Here is a 26,274-nt window from a genome sequence, read left to right on the forward strand (position 1 = left end):
GATTTATAGAGTATCTGTTGGAGATGGTTGAAAAAGATAGTGCTGTAATAGTGATAGTGGATACGATAATAGTGTTATAGAGTACGAAATTTTAAGATAACTGTTGGAGATGACCTAAGTGGATAATTCATTGGCCAGGATGCATAGTTTATCAGGACGTTTATTTATTGAAACGTGTGTCAGTGATATAGGTGAAAAAAATTATAAAGTAGATAAGATAATTAATTTATGGATAAGTATTATTAAGTAGAAATGGATAAGAGAATGAATAGTGGGGTAAGTATCAAATGAAAAAAAATAGATGAATGAGATAGCCGTATGCACGCAGGGAGTTGCCTTTTCCGATGGTCTTTTTCAGTTCTTTCTTCCCATTCCGGCCTTGCCAACTTTTTTATGCAGTTCTTTCTTCCCCTTCCGGCCCTTGCCAATTTCTCCGGCCCTGTTTTTACTCCGCTGTTCATGGACCAGTTTGTTCTCAAGATGGCCCCCATCATTTGCCTCGTGCGGATCAATCCTGCAACGGGCTGCTCGCGGACTGCGAAGTGTACTGTAAAAAAGGGTGTTTAAAAAAAAAACTGTAAAAAAGGTAGAGTAAAAGCAGAATTTGAAATGGATTGGCGTTCTTGCTGCCTTGTCTTCTGCTTGCAACGGTCCTCTAAGAAAAGGGAAAACTGCAAAAACCCCCCCAAAAGTCACTTGAATTTTGACTTTCCCCCCCAAAAGTTGTTTTGTTGCAAAAAACCCCCCAAAAGTTTGACTTTGTTGCAAAAAACCCCCTAAAAATTCAAAAGAATAAAAAAATCATAAAAAAAATCTAAAAAAAACTAGAGACAATTCTAAGACCTTCTGTGAAATTTGTTTTCAAAAATAATATCCTTTGCATCATATTTAATGGAGAGGAAGTTTGGAAAAAAAAGAAAAATGTGTAGCTCATTTATTAACTCATGTTATTTTAACTTTGTCATGTATACCATTATTTTTTCTACACAAATAATTGTTTAAGTAAACTAATAAAAGTGGTTTCACTAATTTTGGGGGTGTTATGGATTAGTTATGAATTAATCTATCTGCAACACATTTACTCAATCCTGCACGTTACAATAACTATTTCAAGATTTCATATATTTTTACAAGATAGAGGATCATCTAAGAAGACTAAAAAATTTTGTTTCATGATTTTTGGATTAGTAAATAATTAACTATGCATTTAACTCGAATTAACAAATGAGTTGCACGTTTTTCTTTTTTTTCAAACTTACTCTCCATGAAATATGATGCAAAGGATATTATTTTTGAAAACAAATTGCACAAAAGGTCTTATAATTGTCTCTAGTTTTTTTAAGAATTTTTTGTGATTTTTTTAATTTTTTTTTGAATTTTTGGGGGTGTTTTTGGAACAAAATCAAACATTTGGGGGGTTTTTTGCAACAAAACAACTTTTGGGGGGGAAAGTCAAAATTCAAGTGACTTTTGGGGGGGTTTTTGCATTTATCCCCTAAGAAAAAGTACCTTTGCTATCTCATTTCAAATTATGAGCAGTAACACTGTAGGAGTACTAGCTAGCTGGGGACAGCGACAGCTAGTGCAGTTTCTGTTGGAAACAGACTGAGACGAGTCCGATGCCCGATGTCATCACTCTTCGCAACTTCACACTCACCCTCTCCCCAACAAGCATTAAGCCATACCTCATGAGAATGGTAAGCCTGTTGTGATGTTTGATTGGAAATCGATGTGCATGCGGGACGGCGTATCGGAGGTCCGCAAGGAATTAGAACCTTTGGAATTTCTCTTTCATGATCTACAAGTCCCTTTTATTTTTTTTAGGAAAATACATTTATGATCTGAAGTCTGAACTTCTGTGTTTTCACCATCCATCTGCTTCTATAGTCCCAAAGGACCAGGGCAGGGGCGGATCCAGCACAACAATACCAAAGTGGACGCTGGTCCTCTTACTATTGGACTAAATTTATGATTTATAGGTTAAAATGATGTATTTTTTTTCTGAATTTTTTCTTTCTTTCTCCTGGGCTTTCTGAGCTTATAGGCTAAAATGATGCATTTTTTTCCTGAATTTTCCTCTATCTTTCTCTGAGCTTCCTGGGCTGAGCCCGTGCTGCAACCCCCAGCACGGACCCTGGATCCGCCCCTGGACCAGGGTACCAAATATTCGAGTAACGGACTCGGAGAAGCATACATGTTGGTTGTGGTTCCCCCAAAACATGAGTATTCATCCTACAAATTCACACTCGATAGCTTTTTGATGGTCATCCAACAGTCCACAACGCGGGAGGTATTATTCTTCTTCCTCTCGTCACTTCGTCATGTTTGCCAGCTCCTCTGCTCCTCCTACCTCTCATTATCTCCGACAGCATACCCCAACTGCTGGATTTGAGGCCACCGCCCCCACCGCGATAATCTAGCTTCATCATTCCTTCTCTACTCATCTTGTCCCGGCACCGCCCATTCGATCACCCTCTACCGCCTGCAACCGTCAGTGTGCCTACCATCTCGCTGCTCTGTGCCCATCACCACCGCCAGTCTACCCTACCTCTCATAGCCTCCAAGCCGGTAGTGACTAAAACCCCTGCCAAAAATAGAACCCACCGCGAACCCTATGATAGAACATTGCAAAATCAAGCATCTGTAGTTTAGGAATCGTGCAAATATAACTACCATTTTAGCATTTTTGATACATTAGGTCGGATCCATACCAAACACAGTACATAACACACTCCAGACGGCACACCGTACTCAGCTGTCGTTTCGTACACGCTTAATTAAGATCAACCGCGCGCATAGGCAGTATTACCGCTGCTCAGTACTTTTGTCTAGCTAAACACCAAGCACCGTCGTGCTACGTATACAAACCACGTACGCGGAAAACACCAGCAAGTATACGCGTGCGCCAACGGCGCCGCCGACGAGCTCCCTCGGCCCTCACAACCGGTGGCAGGTCTCGATCGGCGCCCCGCGGAGGCACTGGTTGTGCTCGTACGGCTTGCACCCGTGGCGGATCACGCCGTGCATCTTCGGGAGCGGCCCGCAGAGGTGGTTGTAGCTGAGGTCCAGCTTTTCCAGCGTGGACAGCCGGGCCAGCGACGCCGGCACGGTGCCCCTGATGCGGTTGTGGGACAGGTCGAGGTACGTCAGCTCCGGCGGGAACACGAGCTTGCTGAGGTCGAAGTCGAGGTTGTTCCACGAGAGGTCGACCTTGCCGATGGGCCGGCCCGGCGCGAACAGGTGGGACGCGTCGCCGGTGAGCCGGTTGTGGGAGAGGTCCACAGTGTTGATCTCGTCCTGCGCGTCGTCGCGGGGGATCGGGCCGGTGAGCTGGTTGTAGGACAGGATCAGCGACCGGAACTGGCCCTGCACGAGCCCGGCCGGGATGGAGCCCGTGAGCTGGTTGTGGCGGAGGTCCAGCGACCGGAGGTTGGGGAGGTCGGCGAAGGAGTTGGGGATGGAGCCCGTGAGGCGGTTGTTGGAAAGGTCGACGGAGTCGAGGATGCGGAGCCGCACCAGGGACTCCGGGATGGTGCCGGAGACGTTGGTGTGGGAGATGGTGAGGAACTGTAGGTTGGAGAGCGCGGTGAGGCAGGGCGGGATGGCTCCCGTGAGCCCCGGGAGGCGGAAGAGGGACAGCGACATGAGCGCCGTGAGGCCCGCCACCGCGGACGGGATCTGGCCGTGCACGTCGTCCGCGCCGTCGATGAAGACATTGTTCACGCGCCCGGCCTCGTCGCAGCGGACGTGGTCCCACTTGCAGCAGTCGCCCGACGCCGGGGACCACGTCGACAGTGTGGCCGGGTTGCCCAGCGACTGCTTCACGCTGAGCAGCGCGTGCAGGTCGCTCGGCGGGCACCGGGGCGGCGGGTGCGGCGAGGACCGCGCCGGCGCCGCGGCTGCTGCCACGAGCAGGACAACGGGGAGGAAGAACGAGGTGGTCGACGCCATCGTGGCCTCAGCCTAGCTAAGCTAGCAGGAGTGCAGGACAACGAGGAGTGTGGAGTGAAGAAGTGAGCGCACCCGAGGTGGGTATAAAAAGGGCGTGGGAACCCCGCAGCGTGACGGGATTAGTTCCTTCGGCGCTAATTGGCTTCCTTTGGTAAGTCGTGTTCTCTAATGGTTTTTCTTCTAATCCTATTTCTTTCAGGAAAAGATCCTTTTTTCTTTTAACACTCTAATTGTTTCTGTTCCTATTATCTCTATCCTAGAATTTCCTCTCATTTTATTTCACAAATTCGTTTGAAAAGAAATTATTAGAGACAAGAGAAAGTAAAAAACATGAAAACGGAGAAGAAGATCAGGAAAAAATAAAATAAAGAAACGAAAAGAATATGATTAGAAAGGGTCTAAACGCTTTTTTTCGCCTCAGGTTTTTTACCACCTACCGCCGAATCGGGACGATGTGTGCGCAGACACCGAGACGGCCAGCGGTGTGTGGCCTGTGGCGCAGCTAGCGCACTGCGCTGAAACCCTGACTGCAACCGGACAAAGGCGAGGTGGTAACCGGGACGGGCACTCCGGCGAAGCATCCGAGTGGGTTCGGCTCCGGCTGCGTCGCGATATGCACGTTCATGATTAGCATGTGGAGCCGAGGGCTTTCGTCTCCTCTGTTCCTCGGCGTGGCTCGGCACGTATTAACCCGCGTGCCGATTTCCTAGAACCCGGATGGGCGTCGCCTAGCTAGCTAGCACATGCCCTGGACTCGCTTGCATTGGTTATGCTTTACAAGGAGCAAATTAATGGACAAAATAAGGGAGCCACTGTTTGATTGTTTAGTCGACAGGAGAACAATTCGAGCTTTATTTAATCCACAAAACAGTCATGGAGCTTTTAAGAGCCTATATGCGACGGCTCAGATCAAGTCTTTTTATTCTTAGTTCTTCGAAGATTTGCATGGGAGTGCGAATAGCATTCGCTCTTTTTCAGTCCCAGGAGGCCACCGGTAGTGATCCTTGGATACACTGAAGGACGCGTCAGCTGTTCTTTTTTTTGATAAAAGAGGCGTCAGCTGGTTGACGTTACATTCGGTGCATGCATGTTGATCAGGTCCAGCACCACAGCACAAGGACTTAAAATGCACGAGCAGTTCGCACCACGGCCACCTTTTCAGCTCCACGTAGTCACACAAGTAAACTCTAAGTGGCGTACGTGTACGTCCAACCGCGGCAACCGGCAGGCAGGGAGAAGCAGGTGCATGCATGCCCATGACTCTTATCTCGTCCCCTTGTCAGCTCGATCGCCGGCCTCGATGCCACGCTTCACTCCTCGCGTTTTCTTTTCGCAGATTTGATCCTCTTCTCTCAAGACCAAGGCAGGCTTCGCATGTGAGAGCTAAATAATGCGGCATGGAGCCATCCGACAGGGTTCAGGCCGCACACGAGCGCGCATGTGAAGGGGAGAGAGAGTGTCTGATCGGTCGGGTGCAGCAGTGCCCGGTTCAATATTTTAATAATGAATGTATATAGCTAAATTGGAAGTTAATTGAACTTTGAGATGATGGAGTGTGGTAACAACTAATTAAATCTATAACTATTACATATGATATTTAGTTAATTTTTATAAAAAATATACATGTATAGATATACACCCTTTGTGCTAATGTAGGCCGGCCAATGCCGGGTGGCGAAGCAAGAAAAAGAGAAATGATTCTTTCCGCCACCTTTCTGGGCTGGGCAGAGCTTTGCTTTGCTTTGCTTGCGCTCGCGCTCTGGCTTCCTCCCTCCAGCTGCGCATCACATGACATGGTCTGGATGCCCACCCCCAGCTGCTCACTCTGTGCTCTCACCAGTTCGGCAAGCGTGCACGTTGCAGCGGAGCACTGCGCTAAATAGCACCATCTTTATGCGTCGTTTAAACGCCAAGGCTGGAGCTGGTTGGATCGTGCACCGATCGTGCAGACGTTTGCTTGCTGTACGCTGCACGATAGAGAGATTGTTTGTAGGATCAGATCGATTGCATGACGGCACAAGGGCATCTATCATCTACTAGTAGCGCTAAGGTGAACTGAGAGAAGCTCGCAATCACTCCCCTGCTCCATTGCACAGCATCGCCGGGTCCACTGCTTCCTCTTTCTTTCTTTTTTGCATCATTAGTCACCGGCCAACTTCGTAAATGGCTAGTGATTGGTCTAATCATCCATCAACTAACCTGCGGTCCAATATTGCGAGACACGCTCAAAGGCACGCGGCACGGAGCTGTAACATTCACGCTTCGGTAGCAAGATCTGAACTGTTGCGTAGGATTCCACCGCGGTAACTGGCGACAACTGCCTGGCTACTGGTTGGCACCCATCACGTGCCTGTCGAAACAAAAAGGTTCACCGCTGTATCAGCAGCTAGCCGCCAACGTTTAACAGCAGGCAAGAGTGAAATGCTCAGAGGATAAGTAATTGTCAGCGACCATCATCCTGCAGTGCAATTCGCGGGCCTCGGCCCGGGGGTAGGGTCGATTCTGATCAATGCCAGCCCAGCGGCTCATCCGGGTCACCGTTCCCGCCCCATTATTGCCGGCTGATTCGAGAGTCATGCATGCATGCATTCGTGCTCATGGAGTCGTGGGTCACGACAGCGTGTGAAACGTTTGCTTGCTCGCTTGCTAGTGCGCTCCTCCGCCCGACCGGTCCCCACTGCGAACCTATCGTGAGTTCGTGACAGCAACGGCGACCGCGACGGGTGATTCAAGAAGATGCGATTGGTTGTTAGTATAGATTGTATACATACGTTGAGAGCAAGCAAGTTTATTGGGGATATATTTGTTAAAAATAAGATATTTTATTAGTTGTATTTATTTGAATATGCTGAGTTAAGTTTCTATTTGGTTGATCAATATGCAATCGTATAAGTGAATATAAGAGTTAAAATTATGACTGGTTGCTCATATAAAAATAATTTTATGATACTAATAAATAAATCCGTTTGCATAAACGGATTGCATCCATCAAATCAGGCTAACAAATCGAGCTTCTCTCTAAAACAGGTTGAAGGCATACATTTATATCTACCGAACTAAATTAAAATAACGAATATAACCGATTAAATACGTTTCTTTTTAAAATTATATAAATTCAATACGTAAGGATCCTTCATGCATGAAACCAATCAGCCCCGAACGAATAAAGCAGGCGTACGGGGCGAACGGTTGACAGCCCCACGGCGCATGGGCCGGGGCGCCGACTGCCGACGAGCGCGGGCGGGCGCGCGGCGAGGTGCGCGCGCTGTCCGAACGGAGGCCAGACACTTGTTCCGGTCGCGGCCCCGATAAGGTGCATGGATCTGGGGAGGGGACGACGCACGCACATGACGCGGTCGTGAAAAAACGCGACGACGTCCGATCGAATCAATGGCGACGTGGACGTCGATTTGGTTCAAGATCTGCACACTGCACTACTGATAGCTTGAGGCGAGGTCAAGTTTCGATCAGCAGTTACAAATTGAATTTTTTTTTCCCATTGTCGCAGCTGCTCTCGGGAAGCCGAACGCGTGCACGTACTCTTGCTACAGATTTAGCTACACTAGGAGTGTACTTTTAACTGAGAAAACTGAACACGCGGGGCGCATGAGATGTTGGTATTTGGACTGCGATTCGCGCGTGGCCCGAGGGAGGACGACGAAGCATGCTCGTCGTTCCGTTTTTAAAAATCTATTTAAAAATCGATTTAAAAATCTCATGCGCTCGTCGTTCAGAAACCTTTACACGCGGCGCACTAGATTAGTCGGCATGCTACCAGATTCCGCTTTTAAAAATCCATTTTCAGAGCCGCGCTAAAAGTAACGCGCGCCGTTCGACAATTCGACGGGACAAAAAAGAAGGAATAAAACAAAGGTTAATCACCGGGAAGTATGAAGACCAATTTACGAGCAAAAGTGTGTACGCGGAAAAAAGAACATAGGATATTTTTTTGGTGAACAAAGACAGAGGAAAAGTTAATGTGAGGCTTGTAGCAGTAGCTAGGGGTAAAGTGCTGTTCTGTAGCGACACTGGAATCATAGTTTATGTACTGTTTATCAATGAGACAAAATAGGTGACAAAGCGATAGATACTCTATCTAGTATCTGAGATGTATATGAAAACAATGTACGGTCTTTTAATGAAAACTAGCAATCACATGGACGGTGGTGAACTAAGGATGACAAGCTACTAGCCAAGTACGTGCATTGCAATAAAAATATTAATATTGGATAAAAAAATATTAAGTATAAATTTAAATTATGGAGATATAGATGCGTTACAGGAGTATTATCGAATGAATACATTAAAAATGATACTGTAATTTAATTTCAGATATGATCCAAAAAATAAGTAGTAGGCTGGAGTAACATGGTGGATAGAAAAGCAAGTAAATTATTTACAATTGCCTGCTCCTGTTTTTGCATTGGTTTGTAGTTCTCCTCAATGCATTCTTTGCCAAACCCTTCTAGTTTGGTAATATCTTCAATCTTCTCATAAATTGACTGCAAAATATTTAAAGAGTTAAACTTATTGCCATCACCAATCTGACACATAGCAAGATATATATTTATTGAAATACCCGATCATTTGAAGTTTGTAGCATCATGATTTCTTCTGACATACATTGAATCCTTTGTTCTTCATTGTCATCCATTATCTCTTCTGGATTATTCTCATGCTTGTTCTGCACATTTGCAGTTAGCATAAAGATATTTATAAAGGTGATTAAACTGGAAAACACATGTTGATTGAAATACCTTATCAACTGAAAATTCTGACTTACTAATCATTTTTTATTTATATTGCTTGGGATCTTCATTTACCATTGGTGTTTCATCTTCCTTTTTACTTCTTTTGCTATTCATCTTCTTCTGCTTTAATTTATGCCCAGTTTGTGGCTTCCATTCTTGATCGGGCTCTTCTGTGATGATATTGCCGTTGCTCTCAGAATACCTCTCTCTTGCAATAGTATTTTGCTGTTTGTACAAATATTTAAATTATATTATTTGTCTATTTAAATATAAATTGACACATATGAAAATTGATATTTCGTATTTATGTAGTACCTGATCAACATTTATCTGAACATTTGAATCTTCTGATTTACTTAATCTTCTCCCTGTATTTTGGTTCTTCTTTTGCTTGTGTTTTATCTTTTGGAGGGTCTTTGCTTCCTCATTGTTGGTGATGTTGCATTTCCTGTCACCCTTTAGGTCCGCTGAATCTGTGGTGTATTCTCTCTACAATAAAAAAAAAACATTTGTTGATTCATTGAACTCAAACAAAAAGAAAGAGTTTCTGTTCATTCAAATACCTCATAAGTTGAATTTTTCTGCTCGATATCAACTGTTTTGCCTTTTCTTTTTTCATGAGCAACTTTTTTCCGTTTTATTTGACCTCATTGAACTCAAACAAAAAGAAAGAGTTTCTGTTCATTCAAATACCTCATAAGTTGAATTTTTCTGCTCGATATCAACTGTTTTGCCTTTTCTTTTTTCATGAGCAACTTTTTTCCGTTTTATTTGACCACCAGTTTCTTTATGCTTCCTCTTTTTATTATTTGATGTCTCTTGGAGGCTCTCTCTGTTTTTATTGGTGCTGATGTTGTCTTTCTTGTCATCCTTTTGCTCCTTTGAATCATTGTTGTATTTTCCCTAAAAAACCAAAATTTGTTGATATCATTGAACAAAAAAAAAAACAATACAAATTCAAATACCTCACAAGCTGAATGTTTAGTCTCAAACACAACTATTCTGTCTTTTCTTTTTCTGTGATGAATTTTCTTCCTATTTGTTTGACCACAATTGTCCTTGTGTTTCATCTTTTTGCCACTAATCTTTTTGCTTAATCTTATTCCAGTCTCTATAGCATCTTCTAATTTTTGTTTCGCGTGATTGAAGTCAACATCTGAGCCTTCAAGTTCAAGTGTTGTTTTTTGCATACTTGTCTCTTTGTAGTCTTCTTCTGAGTCACTGTCTATTATAATTGTTTTATTCCTTCTTTTCAGATTCAGTTTTCTTGATGATGAATAGTTTCCTTTACATCAATTTTGATCCATGCTGATTCCATCGCTATCTTCTAGTTCTTCTTTACCATGCGTCACTAAGATCGATGCCTTTTCGCTAGTTGAATCCTTGATGCAGCATTTTGGCACGTATATCTTTTCAAGCACCTTATTTTTGGCCTCTTCCAATTTACTTGTTTGTTGTTTCATTATATCTTCCATGTCCTGATCAATCAAATCCTGACAAACAGAATACACAAAGATAACAATTAATAACATAAGGTAATATAATTACTCAAAATATGTAGAAAGTATTTTTTTACCTTTTTAGCTTTATCATTCAAGAATTTTGTCTCAAGCTTGTTGTCAGGCACAAATGTTTTTTTTACTAAGTATCTTGGTTTTTCTTCAGTCAAATTTTGATTGCTCAGCTTGAACATAAAGATAAGTGTTTTTCCACATAGTTGTTGTATAATCTCTGGTACATCTTCAGTATTTCCATTCAGTGAATCTAGTAAATCTGAGATAGATGTGCTGAGCATTCTCTGTGCCTCATCATCAAATATAGTGCAGGTAATAGTGGTTGTGTGGTCACTGATTTCCAATCGAATCCAATACCTATTATAGCACAGTTGTTAGCGCAATGAAAATTTAATAAAAAAAAAAGTTAATATAGTGCATGTAGAATTGAAGCAATGTTGCTGAAAGCTGGTACACCATGTTTACCTAGGTGTCGACTTTTTTGGGTATTCTTTGCAATTGTTACAATAGTACTTGTCATCTATCTTAGTGCACATTTTGCTGCAAATGTTGCATGACATGTACCACCACTTAGCATTTTCTTGCAGCTTATCTATCCTTGCTTTTGATGTAAATACAAAATCCTACAAATAAAAAATTGAGTGTTAGAATTTTAAAAACACAATATTAGCTCCAAAAGAAATATTGATGTTAATACTTGATTTGTTTGGTTGTCATGTCTTATTTCAGAGATTTCTCGTAATGTCCTTCTGTTATAAAACATTTTCTCCTCTAGTGTCCCATGTGTACTTTTGTTTACCTCCATCATTTTTGATAAAGTTTCTTCCCTTGAGTGCCTAAAAAATATATCGTTAATATGTAATAATTATATATGTACAAAAATTCTTTTATAATAATATTTTGAAAATAACAGAACATACTGCATACCTGTCAATAAGATTCCAGGTTTCTGGTACATCTAAATCTGTATACAATCTTATGGCGCTAGTGGTCTTTAGAGATATAACTGTTTGATTCATTTATATGTTAGCTTTGTTGATCAGGGAGCATTATAATATATTACAAAATTGATTAACTTACCTTTGAACTTTGAAGCTTCAACCATTGTTGATGTAACAATAAGAACTGTATGCTTTCCAATTACATCTTCACTCAAATAATGTGCTAGCTCTCCCCATAATGTAATTTTAGCCTTTTCGCCCCTAAAATTTGTTTTGAAACATTTAATGTTCAAACTGAATGCAAGAAAAAATTCTTTGCTCTCCATAAATTTAATTAATAGCCTTTCTTACTCTAACAGGAGAAGTTCAATCTCATGAATATCTTTCGTTCGCGGATTGGCAGTGTTCTTCATTATTGTCCTTTGTTGTACTCGTAAAATATTGGTAAGTAATCCAATGACATCTGAAAATTTAGAGATAAATTACTATACATTAAAAGTGATTACAAAATAAATAAGTACACAACTGAACATTTACCTGAGCATTGTTTAGTATCACTGTGTCGTTCTAGTAGTGTATCTACTTTAGCAAACTCAAAGTAGTATTCCTGTAATATATTTGATGGCTCTTTCACCTCCATTAACTTTGTATTATAGATGAAAACAATTTTGATTTCATTGCTAACTGGACGGTATGTGGTGCATTCTTGTACTTTAAAATTGCTGATTGCATATACTGATCTCTCATTAATCAGTGGTCTATAAGTATCTATTAGACTCTTCCAGATAGTACCATGAATTATTTCACCCTGTTCAATCAAAGAAGAGTTTATCAAACTTTAATAAAATATGCATTTCCAGAATCAATACCAATACTGTTAATAAAAATACCTTTTCGTCCATTAGTAGCATATCCAAGCTTATAAGCTCATCTGTTTTGTTATTAATCGATTCCCAAAGCCGTATCACTTTCACTTTAATACTCCATATTTGTCCTTTTGTTGTGAGCTCACTCAATTTTTTGTATGCCATTGTGGTACTACCTCAAAGTACAAAAAGTAGATATAAATCAATAAACAAAATATGCTCATAATGTTAACAGAAAATGACTAAATATGCTCATAGTGATGCAACTGGAGTACCTTGCAGTATGCTCTATAGTTTTTTATATACAATTAGTCACTTGGAAGGGAATTTTAGTCTCTTTATACAATCTTTGAAGACGGGAGAGGGGGTGGCTGGTAGTAGTTGGCTAAACTGGGCGCAATTAGATCTGCACTGCACTGACTGGTTTAACCTAATTTTTAATGGCTAGGGAATCATCTTGGGGTGGTTACTGTACAATTGCTTCTTTTTTTTTCAAATGTTCCATTGGATGCAAAGCAAGGTTAAAGAGATAGAGATGCAGCCAGCTTCAAAAGAATAAAAATAAATAGATGCAGAATACTTTTGCAGTTAGAAAAACATGAGATGATATGCAATGTGTATGTCAATACAGTGACAGTCTTGAGACATTACTCAGGTTTGTCTGTTGTTATATTCTGTTATTTTCTTTCTCTTGCCTTCTAACACGGTGTTTATACATGTACCATTGATATGAAGATCTGGCTTAACCATGTCATCTTATTTTCTTTTTTTAATTCATTCTAATTTCTTTTGTTTTGTTTATAGATCGTGTCAACAAACCTAGTTGACTCTTTACTGTGCACCAGAGAAGCCATGAATGTCATGCAATACCAAGAGAAGGAAGGCCATATATTTAACATGGATGGAGCAGGTTCTAGAGGATCAAGTACACCATTGACAGCTGTGTGAGTACATTAATACTCAACTGCTTCTCTATAGCTTATATTGTAGAGATGTTGTGTTGTATTTTTCTTATTGGCTAAAACGATGATGAGCTCCAAATTTGCAGCTATGGTTCAACTCAGAAGATCAAAAGTTGGAGTACACACTGCTCTCCTGGTATGATCCTCGCAGACATCTTTTTAAGGTACCCTCTCTATACTTATGAATTTTGAGATTACTTACTTATCAGATGTCATGATCTGACTGTAAAACTCCCCGTAAACTCTCTCTCTATATATATTGGTTATCTGATACATTCTTATATTGCGTTGCACATGACGTAAGCCAGGGAATCATATTGGGGGTGCTTACTATACAACTGCTTTTTTTTATTCTAATGCTGCATTGCATGCAAAGCAAGGTTAAAGAGAAAGAGATGCAGCCAGCTTACCTCAGCTCAGCTGATCTCAGATCCCAACCTCAAAAGAATTTTTTAAAAAATATGCAGATTACTTTTGCAGTTAACAAACATCAGATGACATGTAATGTGTATGTCATACAGTGACAGCCATGAAGATGAGATGTGCAAGTAGCATACCAGAAGTTGACTACAGCTTGCTAGATCAAGCAACTTGTAATCAATCTGCCAAGTTGAAGCCAGAAGTTGGCGCTGGAAGTTGACTTCAATCAATAAAAGAGAGAGATCTAGATATAGAGCTTAGGTGAATCAAGCAAGTCGGCCAGAAATAGTTCCGGCAAGAAATCCGTTGTCAGGTGTCTGCATTGTTGTATGGCGATGCAGTCCGTTGTCAGGTGTTTGAATTGTTGTATGGCGATGTAGAACCAAGAAGCACGTTCTTTAATATATAAACAGAAGAAACGCATCCAACTGGAGTTTGTATCCGAATTATGTAACTGAAAAACTGGGACTATTTGTTTCCTTATTTTCCTTTCCACCGAAACTACCGTATCAACTCTTTGATTAAACGTTAACGAATTGGACTCTTTGCACCAGCTACAATTTTTGCGTGTCTGAATTGTTGACCTGAACGCTACCGAATTGGACTCTTTGCACCAGCTACAATTTTTGCGTGTCTGAATTGCTAACACCTTTTCACCGAAAATTTGTTTCCTTCTTTTCCTTTCCAACGAAACTACCGTATGGACTCTTTGATTTGATTAAATCCTTCTTTTCCTTTCCAACGAAACTACAGTATGGACTCTTTGATGTGATTAAATGTTTGGACTCTTTTCTTTTCCAACGTAACTACCGTATGGACTCTTTAATTTAATTAAATGTTTGGACTCTTTTCACCGTTAGATGTTCATAACAATGAATGGTTTAGATCTTTTTCTTTTTTCAAATTAATGTGGTAATTCCGTGGTTTTAAGAGCGAACGTTGAGGCTCCTTTTGTTGGCCAATTACTAAGGTAATAGATGAGCGAACGAGAAAGCTTGATCTTACGGCTACACGAAAAATGCCGACAAGCAAACTCAGTACTGCAATAATATTTAACGACAAGGAGGAAAGCCAAATCCAAGAGAAAGAAAAAAGATAATAAAAAGGCAAAAACAACAATTGAAGGCAAAACAATCAGTAAGCACAATTGCAAGATTGTGGAACTCGGGACAAAGACCCCAGATCTCTCGCTTGACCTTCTTGACAACTCATTCATAGTGGAAAGCTTATGATTCTGAATAAGAGTACCATAAAGCAAATCAACTCTTATTAAGCATAACGATTTTCCATTTCAAGATGGAGTGATATACTATAAGTATTTGAGTTTCAGTAGTATTTCATCAGCTGTTGTAACACTTTGCCTTGGTGTGTTGTTCCATTGAGAGTGAGCTTGGGATGTTAGCCTTAAGATCAATAGAGAGAATGCTGATGTTTTTGTGATCTCGGCTCCCATCACGAGTCAATTAGGACCGAGTTCTAAGGGGGAGCACGTCCCACTATGCGCCCTGATCGGAGGCGCAAACAATCTTGACTGGTTACGATCTTATCCCGTGCGACGACTATAAAACAGGATGAGGAGGGGGGGGGGGTCTGGTGCCGATGATGATCTATTTTATGTAAGCCTTAGCCGCCCCCTAACAAGTCTAACCGATCCTAAGGACGTCGTAACGGGTGAAAACCGTCGCCACTGCTGCGCCCGCACGACTATGCCGGTGATCAGCTACATCGAGCTGGTGACTTCTTCTTCACGCCGGCGTTCACTGCACCGACAGATCAAGACCCTAATGGCCTCTACTCAATCGGGTATGCAACGTCACGCTTCCACATTAGATTGTTATTCATGTTTAAAGCTATGAATTGTTGTTTTAGTTAAGTTTAGATCTAACCATGGATATTCCAAGACTTGTAACAGTGATGCCTTAATTTAGCGTTTGATATGTTAGATCAATGACATCTACAGATTTCTTAGAGAAGTTGTGGTCAATTCATATGAAGTCGTACATGGAAATTGTACATGTGTGCTTGCTGGGAGTGGAAAGCAGAAACTGGATATGAAATTCTGCATACAAGATACAATAAAGCTCCCAGATATGTGCAAATCCTCACCGTTACGCAGCCCCCAGTAACACCAACCATAGTTCATTCAAGAACATGTGGGGTGTACTGGATACATAAAGCATATTGAGGTACATATGATTCAGTTAACTACCAGTAAAACATCTCCCTTCTTACTGTAACAAAACTATGTGTCTGTGCGGAAGCTACTCGAATTGCGGTCAGCTGGATCGACCATGGGCACTCTCTGAATTCTTACAGGCTGATCGACGCCGTCCACGGAAGGTTTGATGTACAGATTGAACATGACGTTGGTGAATATCGTGAGGATAACAAGTGCAAGTGTTGAGAATGCCACATACGTTGGAGAAAATTCCGGCAATTCTTCAGTTGGTCCACGCCGTGTTATCATATCTCGGTCCAAGTACGGGTCTGTTTCAAGCAAATGATTGTAAGATACGCTATAGATTAAGATGATGCTACAACGATGTAAATGAACAAGTGTGATGGAAATTGGGAAAATGATTTTCTTTGCAAGTGTGCCCTCTCTCAAAAGAAAAAATAAATTGGCTTTGAAGCAATCGAGGGTCTGTGTGCAGCCATTAGCAACTGCAGATGGTTGAAAATCAGCACGGTTTTTGTGGTTGAAGATTATTGAAGCACTATTTTACGTTCTAGAGTTAAAAAGAAATTCTTCTATACTCTTTCTGTGCATTAGAACCTACGAGGAGGGTGCATCTATACCCGCGAGAACATCAATTGACATTGCAAAGTAGAACCCAAAAGGAGATGACAAGCTCATGTTCATTTACACCAAATCGATACTGATATCCATTCCCAAAAAAAAGTACCGATGTCTTTTTCTCTCTCAAAAAATTAGTGTTCTACTCTATACGCTAAGCGAGATATCAACGGTGGCCCGTGATGAAAAGATATTGGCGACTTCCCTAAAGCTGTCCTTCACTCAGGTTTGGCAGAACTACGGTTCGATATCTATGTATAATTTAAAACTTATAGGATAAAATAAAGTGATATAAATATTTGTTTTTAATCTAAAATAAAAATAAGATGTGTCAATCAAATACTTCTAACTATCCATAACTCTAGCTCGAAAACCTTTTAGATCTATAGATAATCAGCTCCCGGAATTCTTGAAGCATGAGGTCTGTCAACAGGTCCTAATTCAACCGAGTAGATTTGGAGACTGGACACGTGGAGATGCTCTTAGTGCCAGACAGGAGCAGAGCAGGGTAAGCAGAGGCAGGAGAATTACCCGGAGGGGGAGGGGGCGGCGGCGGCCGCATCTTGGGCTCGGTAAGTCCCTCCAGCAGCGCGTCGAGCTCCGCCAGCCGCTGCCGTGCCTCGTCCGGCGTCTCGCGCCCCGCTGCCTCCTCGCCCTCCTTCCCCGACGACGAGAAGCTGACTACCTTGTTACACGGCCTCCCCTTGCTCCGGCTTACGGGGCGGGGAGGTGCCGCATGAAAGCCTCTTCCTCCGACGGCACTCGCGGCGAGCGGGCGGAAGCGCAGCTGCATCCTGGCCGCCCCGGGACGCGTCGGCTGCGGACCTGCGGTGGACCGCGCGCGCGGGTGTGGATAATGATCTTGACGAGATAAATGGGCCGGATCATGCGGTCAGGCCCACATTCTAATGGGTCAATTAATGGGCCGGCTCATCAATTTATTCCACGACGCGAGATCCGCACCAGATTTGTGTAATGCAAGCGAGATCGCGAGACGGAATCCGGCAGCGAGCGAGGCGAGCGGCGGGCACCGGCACGGCACCGCCGTAGCCGACTACCCGCGCGTGGAACTGTGAAGCTAGCGATGGCGGCGTCGGGATCGGGAGGCGAGCCCGTCCGGCCCTGGACGGCGGCCAGCACGTGGGCCCCGGCCGGCGGCGGGGCCGTGGAGGACGCCGTCTCGTTCGAGACCTCCGACTACGACGCCGAGGCTTCCCCCTCGGGCGTCGTGCTCTCCCGCCCGCCCCCCGACGGGGACGGCGACACCCCTCCCTGTGAGGTCACTGGTGAGTCCTCGTTTAGTACTGGCCTAGTCAAAATTTTCGGGATTTTTAGCGAATTGCTGTGTTTGCGTTAGTCGGGTCGTTGATCGGATGTAGATGCGCTGCTTGGAATTTCCGTGTTGTGTTATTCGGCATCTGAGCGAGTAAAACCCTAGTAGGCTGATACTAGCCAACCGAGCTGGCCATCTCTGTTTGGGTTCCGGACTTTTAGTGCTGTGATTCCACTGGGCTGGAAGTGTCATATGAATGTTTGGAACCCCTTTGTTATTCTGAGGCACTGTTTTTACTAATAAATTATAATGAGATGCTGAAGATGCCCAAACCCTGTTCGTAATGTCAGTACTAGAAGTTGATGTCTGATCGCTGTGTGATTTATAGTGGGATTGATTTTCTATTGAAGGTTGCTTATATAAAACACTCTAGTGCTTCTTAATCCGCCCACGGTTATAGGAACAGTAATTTGTAGTTTTGGATGCTACAGTACTTCTAAAATTACATTGGCTAATTTTTACAGCTTTAGCTTAACATTTTCCAGAAGCCCGGTACCAAAGTAAAGTTCAACTAGCATTAATTGTGGTGCCGTTCCCATTTCTACTTCTCTAGTGTCATACCTGATATTCTTATTTTGTCATCTTCTATTGAACCGGTGTATTCCACGGAAGCCTTTACCCGTGCAAAAATTTCAGGACAGTTCCATCTCATTCTATATACACTATGTGGAGTTGGTTTCCATTCATTCTATAAATACTATAGTACCTATCATGGTCGAATGTCAAGTCAGTTTCTTTATGTGCAAGACTAATTCAAGGATGTTATTCAGTTTGTTTCAGGGGAAAATATGAGATTCATAGGGTCTATGTGCGAAGCACAGCTCGGATTTATGAAATATACCATTCTACCGATGCAAAGGGTACCAGCAAGGATTATCTATGTACTGTGCGTTGTGGACTTGCCATTAACGAACCACAGCCCTCTGGTGAAGAAAGTATGGCTCAATGGAGTAGCAATGCTTCAACTAGTAAAAAACATGAAGAGACGAAAAACGTAAGCAGTAGTAGTGATGAAGAAAGTTGGGTTGATGTCAAAATCCCAGAGTCTCCTGTGGGAAATGACACGTCAGAATCTCAAGAAAGGAATGCGGTTGGAACCTACCAAGAAAATGCATTGGTAATTCCTCTTTTTTTTTCACAACAAACTTTGGTTGATACTCTTTGTTACCAGAACTTTCTGCTGGAAGTTGTTTTGACTGCGACCTAGCTTCTTACTAGCTGAGTGCCTGCACTTTGTTAAATTAAGCATGTAGAATCATTCCAATCCCCAACTTCGTGTAAGCAAATTGATTTAATGCACATTGAAGGTATGTCAAATTGAGAGATATGGAATTATATGTACAATCGTACATCTCTATAATGAGAGGAGAAAACATTAGGAGATAAGAGATAGGAATTACGAGAGATAACTAGATCAGTTGTATGAGTTTGTTAGAAAATATTGCAAGTGATTTTTTTAATTAGTGTGGTTTTTAGAGTTCTTTTCGAGAATTTATAGTCTTTTTATCAGTGGCATTTTTGAGAGGTGGGAGTGAAGGGCCAGACAGACTTACAAGTTACAACCAGCCGAGTCTTTTAAAGTAGAAAATACATATTTATATACTTTTGTTTTATTATGTGTAATGCAGGCACACTATGAAGCAACTGCTGAGATGACTGATGTGAGCCCATGTGTATCTCTTACTGTCCGTCTTCTGTCACTTCAGTCAAAGGCATCAGTGCACATTGAGGAGATCTACATATTTGCTGATCCTGTTGAGTCCACAAATGATAATTCAGTAACAGGTCGTGGAAACATGGGTGATAGTTCTTTGTTGGCCATGCTTGTTCCTGGCCTTATGCAAATGTCAAAATCAAGGAGCTGGAAAATTGATGACAGATATTTTTCTCATGGATCAAGGACTCAACTTACCCAAGATTGTGCAATAAAAGAGAGCATCCCATGTGAAAATATTGCACTGGAAGCAGGGTCTTGTAGCAAAGATGATTCAAAATATACGCCAGCAGGGGTAGAAAGTGGAATAAATCTTACAGACGGTGGAACAGTATCTAAGGAAAAAAGCAGCCAATGTGACTTCCAGTTCAAGGATCCAAAGTCTTTTCCATTGCCTCTACAAACAGCAGAAAATACACAAGTGCCATCAGTGAAGGACCAGCGAGTATCGAATACAGATCAGCTTGCTAATCCCCTCATGAATGAATTTTCCCCCCCTTACAATCATATTGAGAGAAAGCTAGATACTCTGCTCTCTAAGGTAGAGAAGATAGAATTATACTGCTCTAGGTTTGATGACAGCATGATGAAGCCCCTTGGTAGCATTGAGGCAAGGCTTCAGCGACTGGAGCAACAGTTTGATTTATTCTCTTTGGAGATTCAGTCTTTTCGAGGTTCTTCAGCTAGGATGCCAGCACCAGATGGTCAGTCTGATACGACAAACTCACAGGAGAAAGCACATAATGTTGGTAATGCTAGAACTACTGCTTCTATAACTGATAGGCAGCCAGGTCTAGCTGTCAGGGCACCAGATTTTTCTTCAGAAGATTCCTGTGGTTATAATGTAACTGATCGAGGTTTGGCTGTCAGGGCACCATATTTTTCTTCAGAAGATTCCTGTTGTTATAATGTATCTGATGAAAATCAAGTTAGCTTTCGTGGGAGTAACATGGTGCCAAGGCTACTTGTGAAGGTCCCTGATTTTATTTCTCAACCCGAGTTAACTGGCGAAAAGCTTCACAATGGGCCTTTCTCACCTGTTGCTTTTGCTCTATCTTCTGGAAAAGAACGTAAGACTTCCCCAGGTTTAGTTGTCAAAGTTCCTGAATTCCCAGATGATGATGATGATGATGATGATGAAGTGGAGGAAGAGAAAGAAGCAGAAGTTGGCGATCATGATGATGGTCACACACAATATGATGATACTATGGCCAAAAGCACCGCCGACAGCTCCAAAAGCAAAATTCCTGTATCTATAAATGGTGCATTGGCTTCAGCATTGGAGGCATTACTCACTTCCACTAGAGGAACATCATCTTCGAAGTCTGTTGTTTGCACTGCCAGTAATTTAGGTGCTGAAAATACTAATGATTCCTCGAGCTGTTCTCTTTCTCCTGAAAAAGTTGATGAGATGTCCACTAAAGATGTTTCAGCCAATAAATTTCCGGGTACATTTGACAATGCAAATTTGGTTGGTACCTTCATATCTTCTCAGGAAATTGATGCGGCTCCACATACTTCTCTCTCAAAGGCAATGTTGGATGGCAAGGTTGAGGTAAATAAACAGAGCAATGATCTTAACTCGGGCAAGGTGGCATTTGTTGCAAGCACTGAACCATTGGGTGTTCCTTCACAGCCTCATGCATTTGAGGAATCTATTGATGATCAAAGTCGGGTAAGTGGACTGAACAATGGTCCTAATTTTGGCATAGTGCCATTTGTCGCAAGCACTGGACCTTTCGATCCTCCTACAGTTTTTGAATCTGTTGATAGTGAGGCTCCGGTGAATGAAAGCAGACCTGCCGTATCCTTAGCAGAGTTTCTTGCAGCAAGGAATGCTATCTCTTGTAAGAATGGTACCTCAGAGGTATGCGGCGGTAATGATGGTGCTGAATTACTGTCCTTAGAGAGAACATTGGCTGGAGCTGGTAAAAACTCGAAAAATATCAGTCAACTGCTAGTGAAGAAAGCTCTTGAGGTTGATGCGGATGACACAGAGCTTTTTTCTAGTGTACCCGCTGTGGAAAACTTTAAAGGATCAAGCTATGCAACTACTGGGAATGCCGCTAATGGGCATGATATCAATACAATAGAAACTGTGTCAGATAAAGATTGTGGTCCGGAGAATACAGGGAACAGTGTTAGGCTTTCTGTTGGGATGGACTCTGCATTTTTACAGTGTAGCGCTACTGATTCCAAGAAAAAAGGGATTGAGAGCAGTTTGGGCTCGAGCCTAGATGAGAGCTTCTTGAAACCAAATGCGGAACATTCCTGGTCTTTGAGTAGTATGGAGTCGTTCAGTGGAGCACCTGCCAAAGAACCTGTTGTTTTAGCGACTACCACATCAGGAAAGTATGCGGAAGATCTTCTTGCAGGCATTGGAGTTGGTTCTACTGTAACCCCAATCGCTGAGGAAGAGTTTCAAAAGGTTTGTGACTTGCTTTATAATTACAAGGCTAACATGTTGGGCATGGCCTCCACAACGAAGACAACAAGTAAGGGCAGCCCATCCCTTGAAGTCTTGCTTGGCGAATCATTTGGTTCTGAAGCTCAAATTTCAGAACTGGGGGACATTCACAATGATGCCGGCATGAGTTCAGCTCAACTGTTTAGTACATTCACATCTTCAGATGATGATGCTGCTTCTGCTGCGGAAGAGTCTTTAGTTGATGTTGCTGACCTGACCAGACCATCAGAGCCATATGCTTCTGCCCTCAACGAGCCTTTGATTGATGTGGCTTGTCTGACAAACCCTTCAGGGACATATGCTCCTGCGGTGGGTGAGCCTTCGACTGATGCGTTTGATCCGCCAAACCCTTCAGAGACATATGCTTCTGGCGTGAACGAGCCCTGGGCCAACGTCGATGATCTGCCAAAACCACTGGAGATATTTGCTGGTGGGAGCAGTGGAGAACATCTTGACAGTCTCATATAGGGTCACGGTTACTGTTCTACACGTCAGAAATAAGCTTCTTAACATCATTGGTGTGTCCTGTACAGCGGTCATCGTTTTCGTTCAAGTTTTTTTTTCTGTACATAAATAAATCGTGGCGTCTGCAACAATATTGCTAAATACATTATGACTAAACAGGTACCTTTGGGCTGCTATTCTGTCGTTTGTGTAATAAATTTACCGATTTACGACCCAACGCTTGTCGATGTACTTTTTACTATTGTCTGTTCATCTTTATTCCTCAAGCCCTGAGCATTGCAGGAAAAAGCATAGTTACCAGACTCGCTTTATGTTGGCACCATTTCCATCGGCAGTGAAGTCACCTGGGTTACAACGGAGAACAATGCATCCAGACGAGGTATTGCATAATTTCCCTGGTACTTTTTTTTTATAGCAAACCTCTCTGATGCTCGAGCATAATCCAATTGTTCTGTTACGTACGTCCTTGTATTTTATTTGATACTAATCTCGTGCACTTGTCGCTGACAGGTAAATATCGGAACACGCCATGTTGCATAAGCAAACAGGAGGAGGACAAGCCACATTCTGTTCACATGTCAGCTTGCTTGATGCTGCAGGCTGCAGCGGTCCGAGTACGCACATGGGCTAGTCCTGTCTATGGGCCTGGCGAGGTCGTCCCACAAGATGTAGAATTTAATACAAGGCACGGCCCACGGTGGGTCCGTGGCCATCTATCTTCATTACCGTCCAGGTGCGAGGAATCCATGGTTTACTCATCATCTCCGGTGTCCTACGGTCACGTCGTTCGTCCATTCCTTACCTCTAATATTTATCGGTTGATTTTCTCATATATGATTTTTTTGACGTACCCTCTGACATAAGTTTTAATATAAATAAACGGTTTTGATAGCTTACGTGTCCACAAGAACTAGTGGAATTTTTCCTTTCCCGGTCTCCCCTGCTGTCCAAAGTGGCTGAGAGCACCCGAGTTTAAGGCATGAAAAAAAATTTCGGCCGAATTTTGTCGATTTTCGGTCTTATTGGTCACCTTTGGTATTTGGTATTACCGGTCAAAACCAGCCGAAATTATTCAATTTTGAATAAGTTTTGATTAAATCCATTGATTTTAGTCATTTTTTGTCCAATTTTTTGAAGAATTTCGGACTGAAATTGACCAAATTTTTCCGATTTTTTGTCTTACCGATGCGCCCCCCCCCCCTTTTCTAAATCCGAATTTTTTTCCATGGTTTAAGGTAGGAGTGTTAATCGAGCCGAAATCACTTTTTGTCGCTTTGTTATCGATGAAGCTTTGCACAGTTGTTCTTATTATATTTATGCATTACATTCGGCACGTATTCACATTTTCACTACATGCAATCCGAAAAGAAATTGCTCATCTCTCCACAGAGGAATCTAAGCTCAATTTTGAGTTTTTTAAAATAATAATAATAATAATAATAACCCAACTTTGAGTTGAAGTGTTAAGCCGAGTCAAACAACAAAGAGAAAATCTTGTGTCGACACTCCAAATCCTAAGTTGCCAAACCAAGATACTGCAAATCATCTTTTGTACCATACTACACTCCACATAAATTTTTTAATTCATTTGAAGGTCACTTTCCGGTGCAGGGATATTGTTTAGCAAAGTTGTACTAGTATACTTGCTTTTGTTAAGCTATGATCATGGTACTTAGAAGTATGGATCAGAATTTATTAATTTAGCAAGACCCAGATCTATCATCAATCTCCTGTCTGCAAAGGGCACTCTCAGAACTTGTTTAATGAGTGTTGTTCCTCTCAGAGTCTCACCCCTGTTTATGTTACTGTAAGTTGGGGTGACATTTGACTAGGCAGAAACGGCTTCACCTCACGACTGTACTTCTCGCTCTACAGCAGAACTCACCAGGAAATCTCATCGAACAACACACACCCTGATACAATGATGTTCGGAGTGAAGATGGTCAGTTACATGCAGAAACGGAAGAAGAAAGTTCATGGAGTTCAGTACAAGTGTCCCAAATTACTCTTCCCTCAGTACTTGCACACACAGCAAAAAAAAAAAAAAAAGAACTTCAGTACATGGGGCTTCCACATTTTTTTGTTGTGTTCGTTGAGAATTTAAACATCCACCAAAAGAGCAGGGCAAGGTGCTGGAGGCAGAGAAACTTCACAACTGCAGTGAAGTAAAGAAACTAACAAAGAACAGAAATAAAGAAAGTAACTTGAGCATGCAAGTGAATTTACACGGTGGTAATTAACTTCATATCTTGTTCATATTGACATACACAATCCTTCATGAAAAATTCCAACAAAATACAAGCAGCTCTTGCCCTCTAGACTCAGGCAGAGCACATCCATATTATGCTATGTACTTCCCTGTCTGTCCTGGCCATCGACTTTGCAACACAATATCAAACACAAAGCTGAAAAGAAAATAAAAAAGCAAAGACTTGGTGATGATACATCATCATACATGTGGGTGCAACACTAAAACAAACGTTCCACGCAGCTAGCACAGCACTGATCACTGTGATGATCCTGTGGAGTGAAGCGGTGAACGACCCCACAAGCAACGGCACCGGCGACGAGCAGGCAGAGGAAGAAGAGGAGGGTTCAGAAGAAGGAGCGCTTGGTGGAGGGCGCCCTCCCGACGGCCCTCATGAAGTTGGCGAGCTCCAACACGCGTGCCACCTTGGTGCCCCGCTTGGCCTCCGCCGACGCGCGCTTCTCCTCCGCCTTGCGCCGCGCCTTGGCCACCTCGTTCTGCGCCTTCTCCATCGCCTTGGCCCGCTTCTCCTCCAGCTTCCTCTGCATACACATACATCAGAGCCCGGCCGGTCGGAAATGGCGTCGTCGGATTGGGGGACGAAGACGTTAAAGGATGCATGCATCTTTGGTTTGTGTTTGGATTTCGATTAGTGATTAATCACCTCGTATTTCTTGAGCCAGGCGCTGGCCTTCTCGACCTGGTCGCCCTCCCACCCGTTGATGACGACCTCCTCGCGCTTGAAGCGGTTGTTGACCTTGGCCACCTCGGCGATCTGCCACGCTGCGATCTTGGACTCCACCTCCTCCTTCTTCACCTGCCCCACGGACACCCCACCTTCGCCGTGGCCGGCGCCGGCCAACGCCACGTCCCCGGCCGTTGCCGCGGGGGTCGGCGAGCCCCGGCGCGGTGACGGGATGGGGTTACTGTCCGGCACGATGGCCAGCGGGTTCGTCTCCTCCAGCTCCTCCTCCCCGATCCTCCCCATCGCGTCGACGTTCCCCGGGGCGTCGCTCCCGGTCCCGTTGGCGGCGGCGTTGGCGATGGCTGCTGCGGCGACCATGGCCGAGAACTCCCTGCTCATAGTCGGGAAGGGCTCGCTGGGGGCGGTGTCGCTCCCGACGGAGCGGATCGACGTGTGCCTGCTCCCGCCCGCCGCGGACCCCCACGACTCCCCCCGGCCCCGGCGGTACGACGGTGGCTGGCTCGGCGTCGGCGGCGGGCTCAGCGCGTGGATGTCCCTGAACTCCGGCACCTCCTCCTCGTCCTCCCCCTCCGGCTGCCACCGACTCTCCTCGACGCTTCTCTCCTGCTCGACCCCGCGGCTGCTGCTGCTACCACTAGCCGCCGTCTGCTCACTCAACATGTGGCACGCTTCCTGTTCTCGCTAACGCTATGCCACCATCTGCGTCTCAGCTCCTGAAATCGCGCGCTGCGTGGTGCGGTGGAGTGGTGGTGAGTAGGATGGTGGCGGAGGGCGCCTCGTTAAATAGCCCAGAGGCGGTGTCAGGCCGTGCCCACCAATGGAGGCCACATCAGGATATTTCCTATTTTCGATTTCCATTTCCTGTGTCTTTTGGGAACCTTCGTCTCGCTTTCTTAAACCTGCTATCATGTTTGTTTTTGGGTCGCGTGGGCAAAGTGCGCTGACTCACACTGTCATGCACTACTTCCATTGCTCGAGCCATATGATTAATTACCTTTTCAGGCTTCTAATAGTAGGTTCACGAAAACAAGATGTATCGATAAGACGACAAAGAACCCTGGCGGGTTAGGAGGGAGATTGATTTTTTATGTTCTTTTGTCGTCAGAGTTAGAAGAAGTTTTTGGGAGGGAGGACAACCT

The 26,274-nt window shown here is 43.4% G+C and overlaps 4 protein-coding genes and 1 long non-coding RNA gene across 10 annotated transcripts; 2 read left to right on the forward strand and 3 right to left on the reverse strand.

Moving 5' to 3' along the window:
• Window positions 1-2,639: 2,639 nt before the first annotated feature.
• LOC133889991 (polygalacturonase inhibitor 1-like) lies at window positions 2,640-4,002 on the reverse strand. The gene has a single exon (XM_062330423.1). It carries the CDS (start codon window positions 3,949-3,951, stop codon window positions 2,938-2,940), a length of 1,014 nt encoding a protein of 337 aa, XP_062186407.1. The 5' UTR covers window positions 3,952-4,002; the 3' UTR covers window positions 2,640-2,937.
• Window positions 4,003-8,349: 4,347 nt separating this feature from the next.
• Window positions 8,350-13,847, forward strand: LOC133891221 (uncharacterized). Of its 4 annotated transcripts, none has more exons than XR_009904160.1 (4): window positions 8,350-11,601; window positions 12,472-12,967; window positions 13,072-13,149; window positions 13,507-13,847. It is a non-coding gene; the product is annotated as an uncharacterized LOC133891221 (long non-coding RNA). The 4 variants fall into 4 exon arrangements; XR_009904159.1 differs by having other exon boundaries at window positions 12,828-12,967; XR_009904161.1 differs by lacking the exon at window positions 8,350-11,601 and having other exon boundaries at window positions 11,608-12,678; window positions 12,828-12,967.
• A 1,519-nt stretch (window positions 13,848-15,366) lies between these two features.
• LOC133891770 (uncharacterized) lies at window positions 15,367-17,040 on the reverse strand. Its single transcript, XM_062332517.1, has 2 exons — window positions 16,734-17,040; window positions 15,367-15,892 (listed from the first exon to the last, which is right to left on the reverse strand). Exons 1-2 carry the CDS (start codon window positions 16,993-16,995, stop codon window positions 15,648-15,650), a joined length of 507 nt encoding a protein of 168 aa, XP_062188501.1. The 5' UTR covers window positions 16,996-17,040; the 3' UTR covers window positions 15,367-15,647.
• Window positions 17,039-23,072, forward strand: LOC133891769 (uncharacterized). 3 transcript variants are annotated; one of them, XR_009904262.1, is made up of 5 exons: window positions 17,039-17,488; window positions 18,306-18,652; window positions 19,164-22,340; window positions 22,449-22,560; window positions 22,692-23,072. XR_009904262.1 is itself a non-coding variant. In XM_062332515.1 (3 exons), the coding sequence occupies exons 1-3, from the start codon at window positions 17,287-17,289 to the stop codon at window positions 22,182-22,184; spliced, it is 3,570 nt and encodes a 1,189-aa protein (XP_062188499.1). In that variant the 5' UTR covers window positions 17,039-17,286; the 3' UTR covers window positions 22,185-22,415. The 3 variants fall into 3 exon arrangements, 1 of the variants encoding a protein (XP_062188499.1); XR_009904263.1 differs by having other exon boundaries at window positions 22,464-22,560; XM_062332515.1 differs by lacking the exons at window positions 22,449-22,560; window positions 22,692-23,072 and having other exon boundaries at window positions 19,164-22,415.
• A 1,330-nt stretch (window positions 23,073-24,402) lies between these two features.
• On the reverse strand, window positions 24,403-25,898 carry LOC133890986 (remorin 4.1-like). Its single transcript, XM_062331656.1, has 2 exons — window positions 25,094-25,898; window positions 24,403-24,971 (listed from the first exon to the last, which is right to left on the reverse strand). The coding sequence occupies exons 1-2, from the start codon at window positions 25,793-25,795 to the stop codon at window positions 24,777-24,779; spliced, it is 897 nt and encodes a 298-aa protein (XP_062187640.1). The 5' UTR covers window positions 25,796-25,898; the 3' UTR covers window positions 24,403-24,776.
• Window positions 25,899-26,274: the final 376 nt, after the last annotated feature.

The sequence above is a fragment of the Phragmites australis genome, chromosome 14 (genome assembly GCF_958298935.1).
Source record: "Phragmites australis chromosome 14, lpPhrAust1.1, whole genome shotgun sequence".
Lineage (NCBI taxonomy): Eukaryota > Viridiplantae > Streptophyta > Magnoliopsida > Poales > Poaceae > Phragmites > Phragmites australis.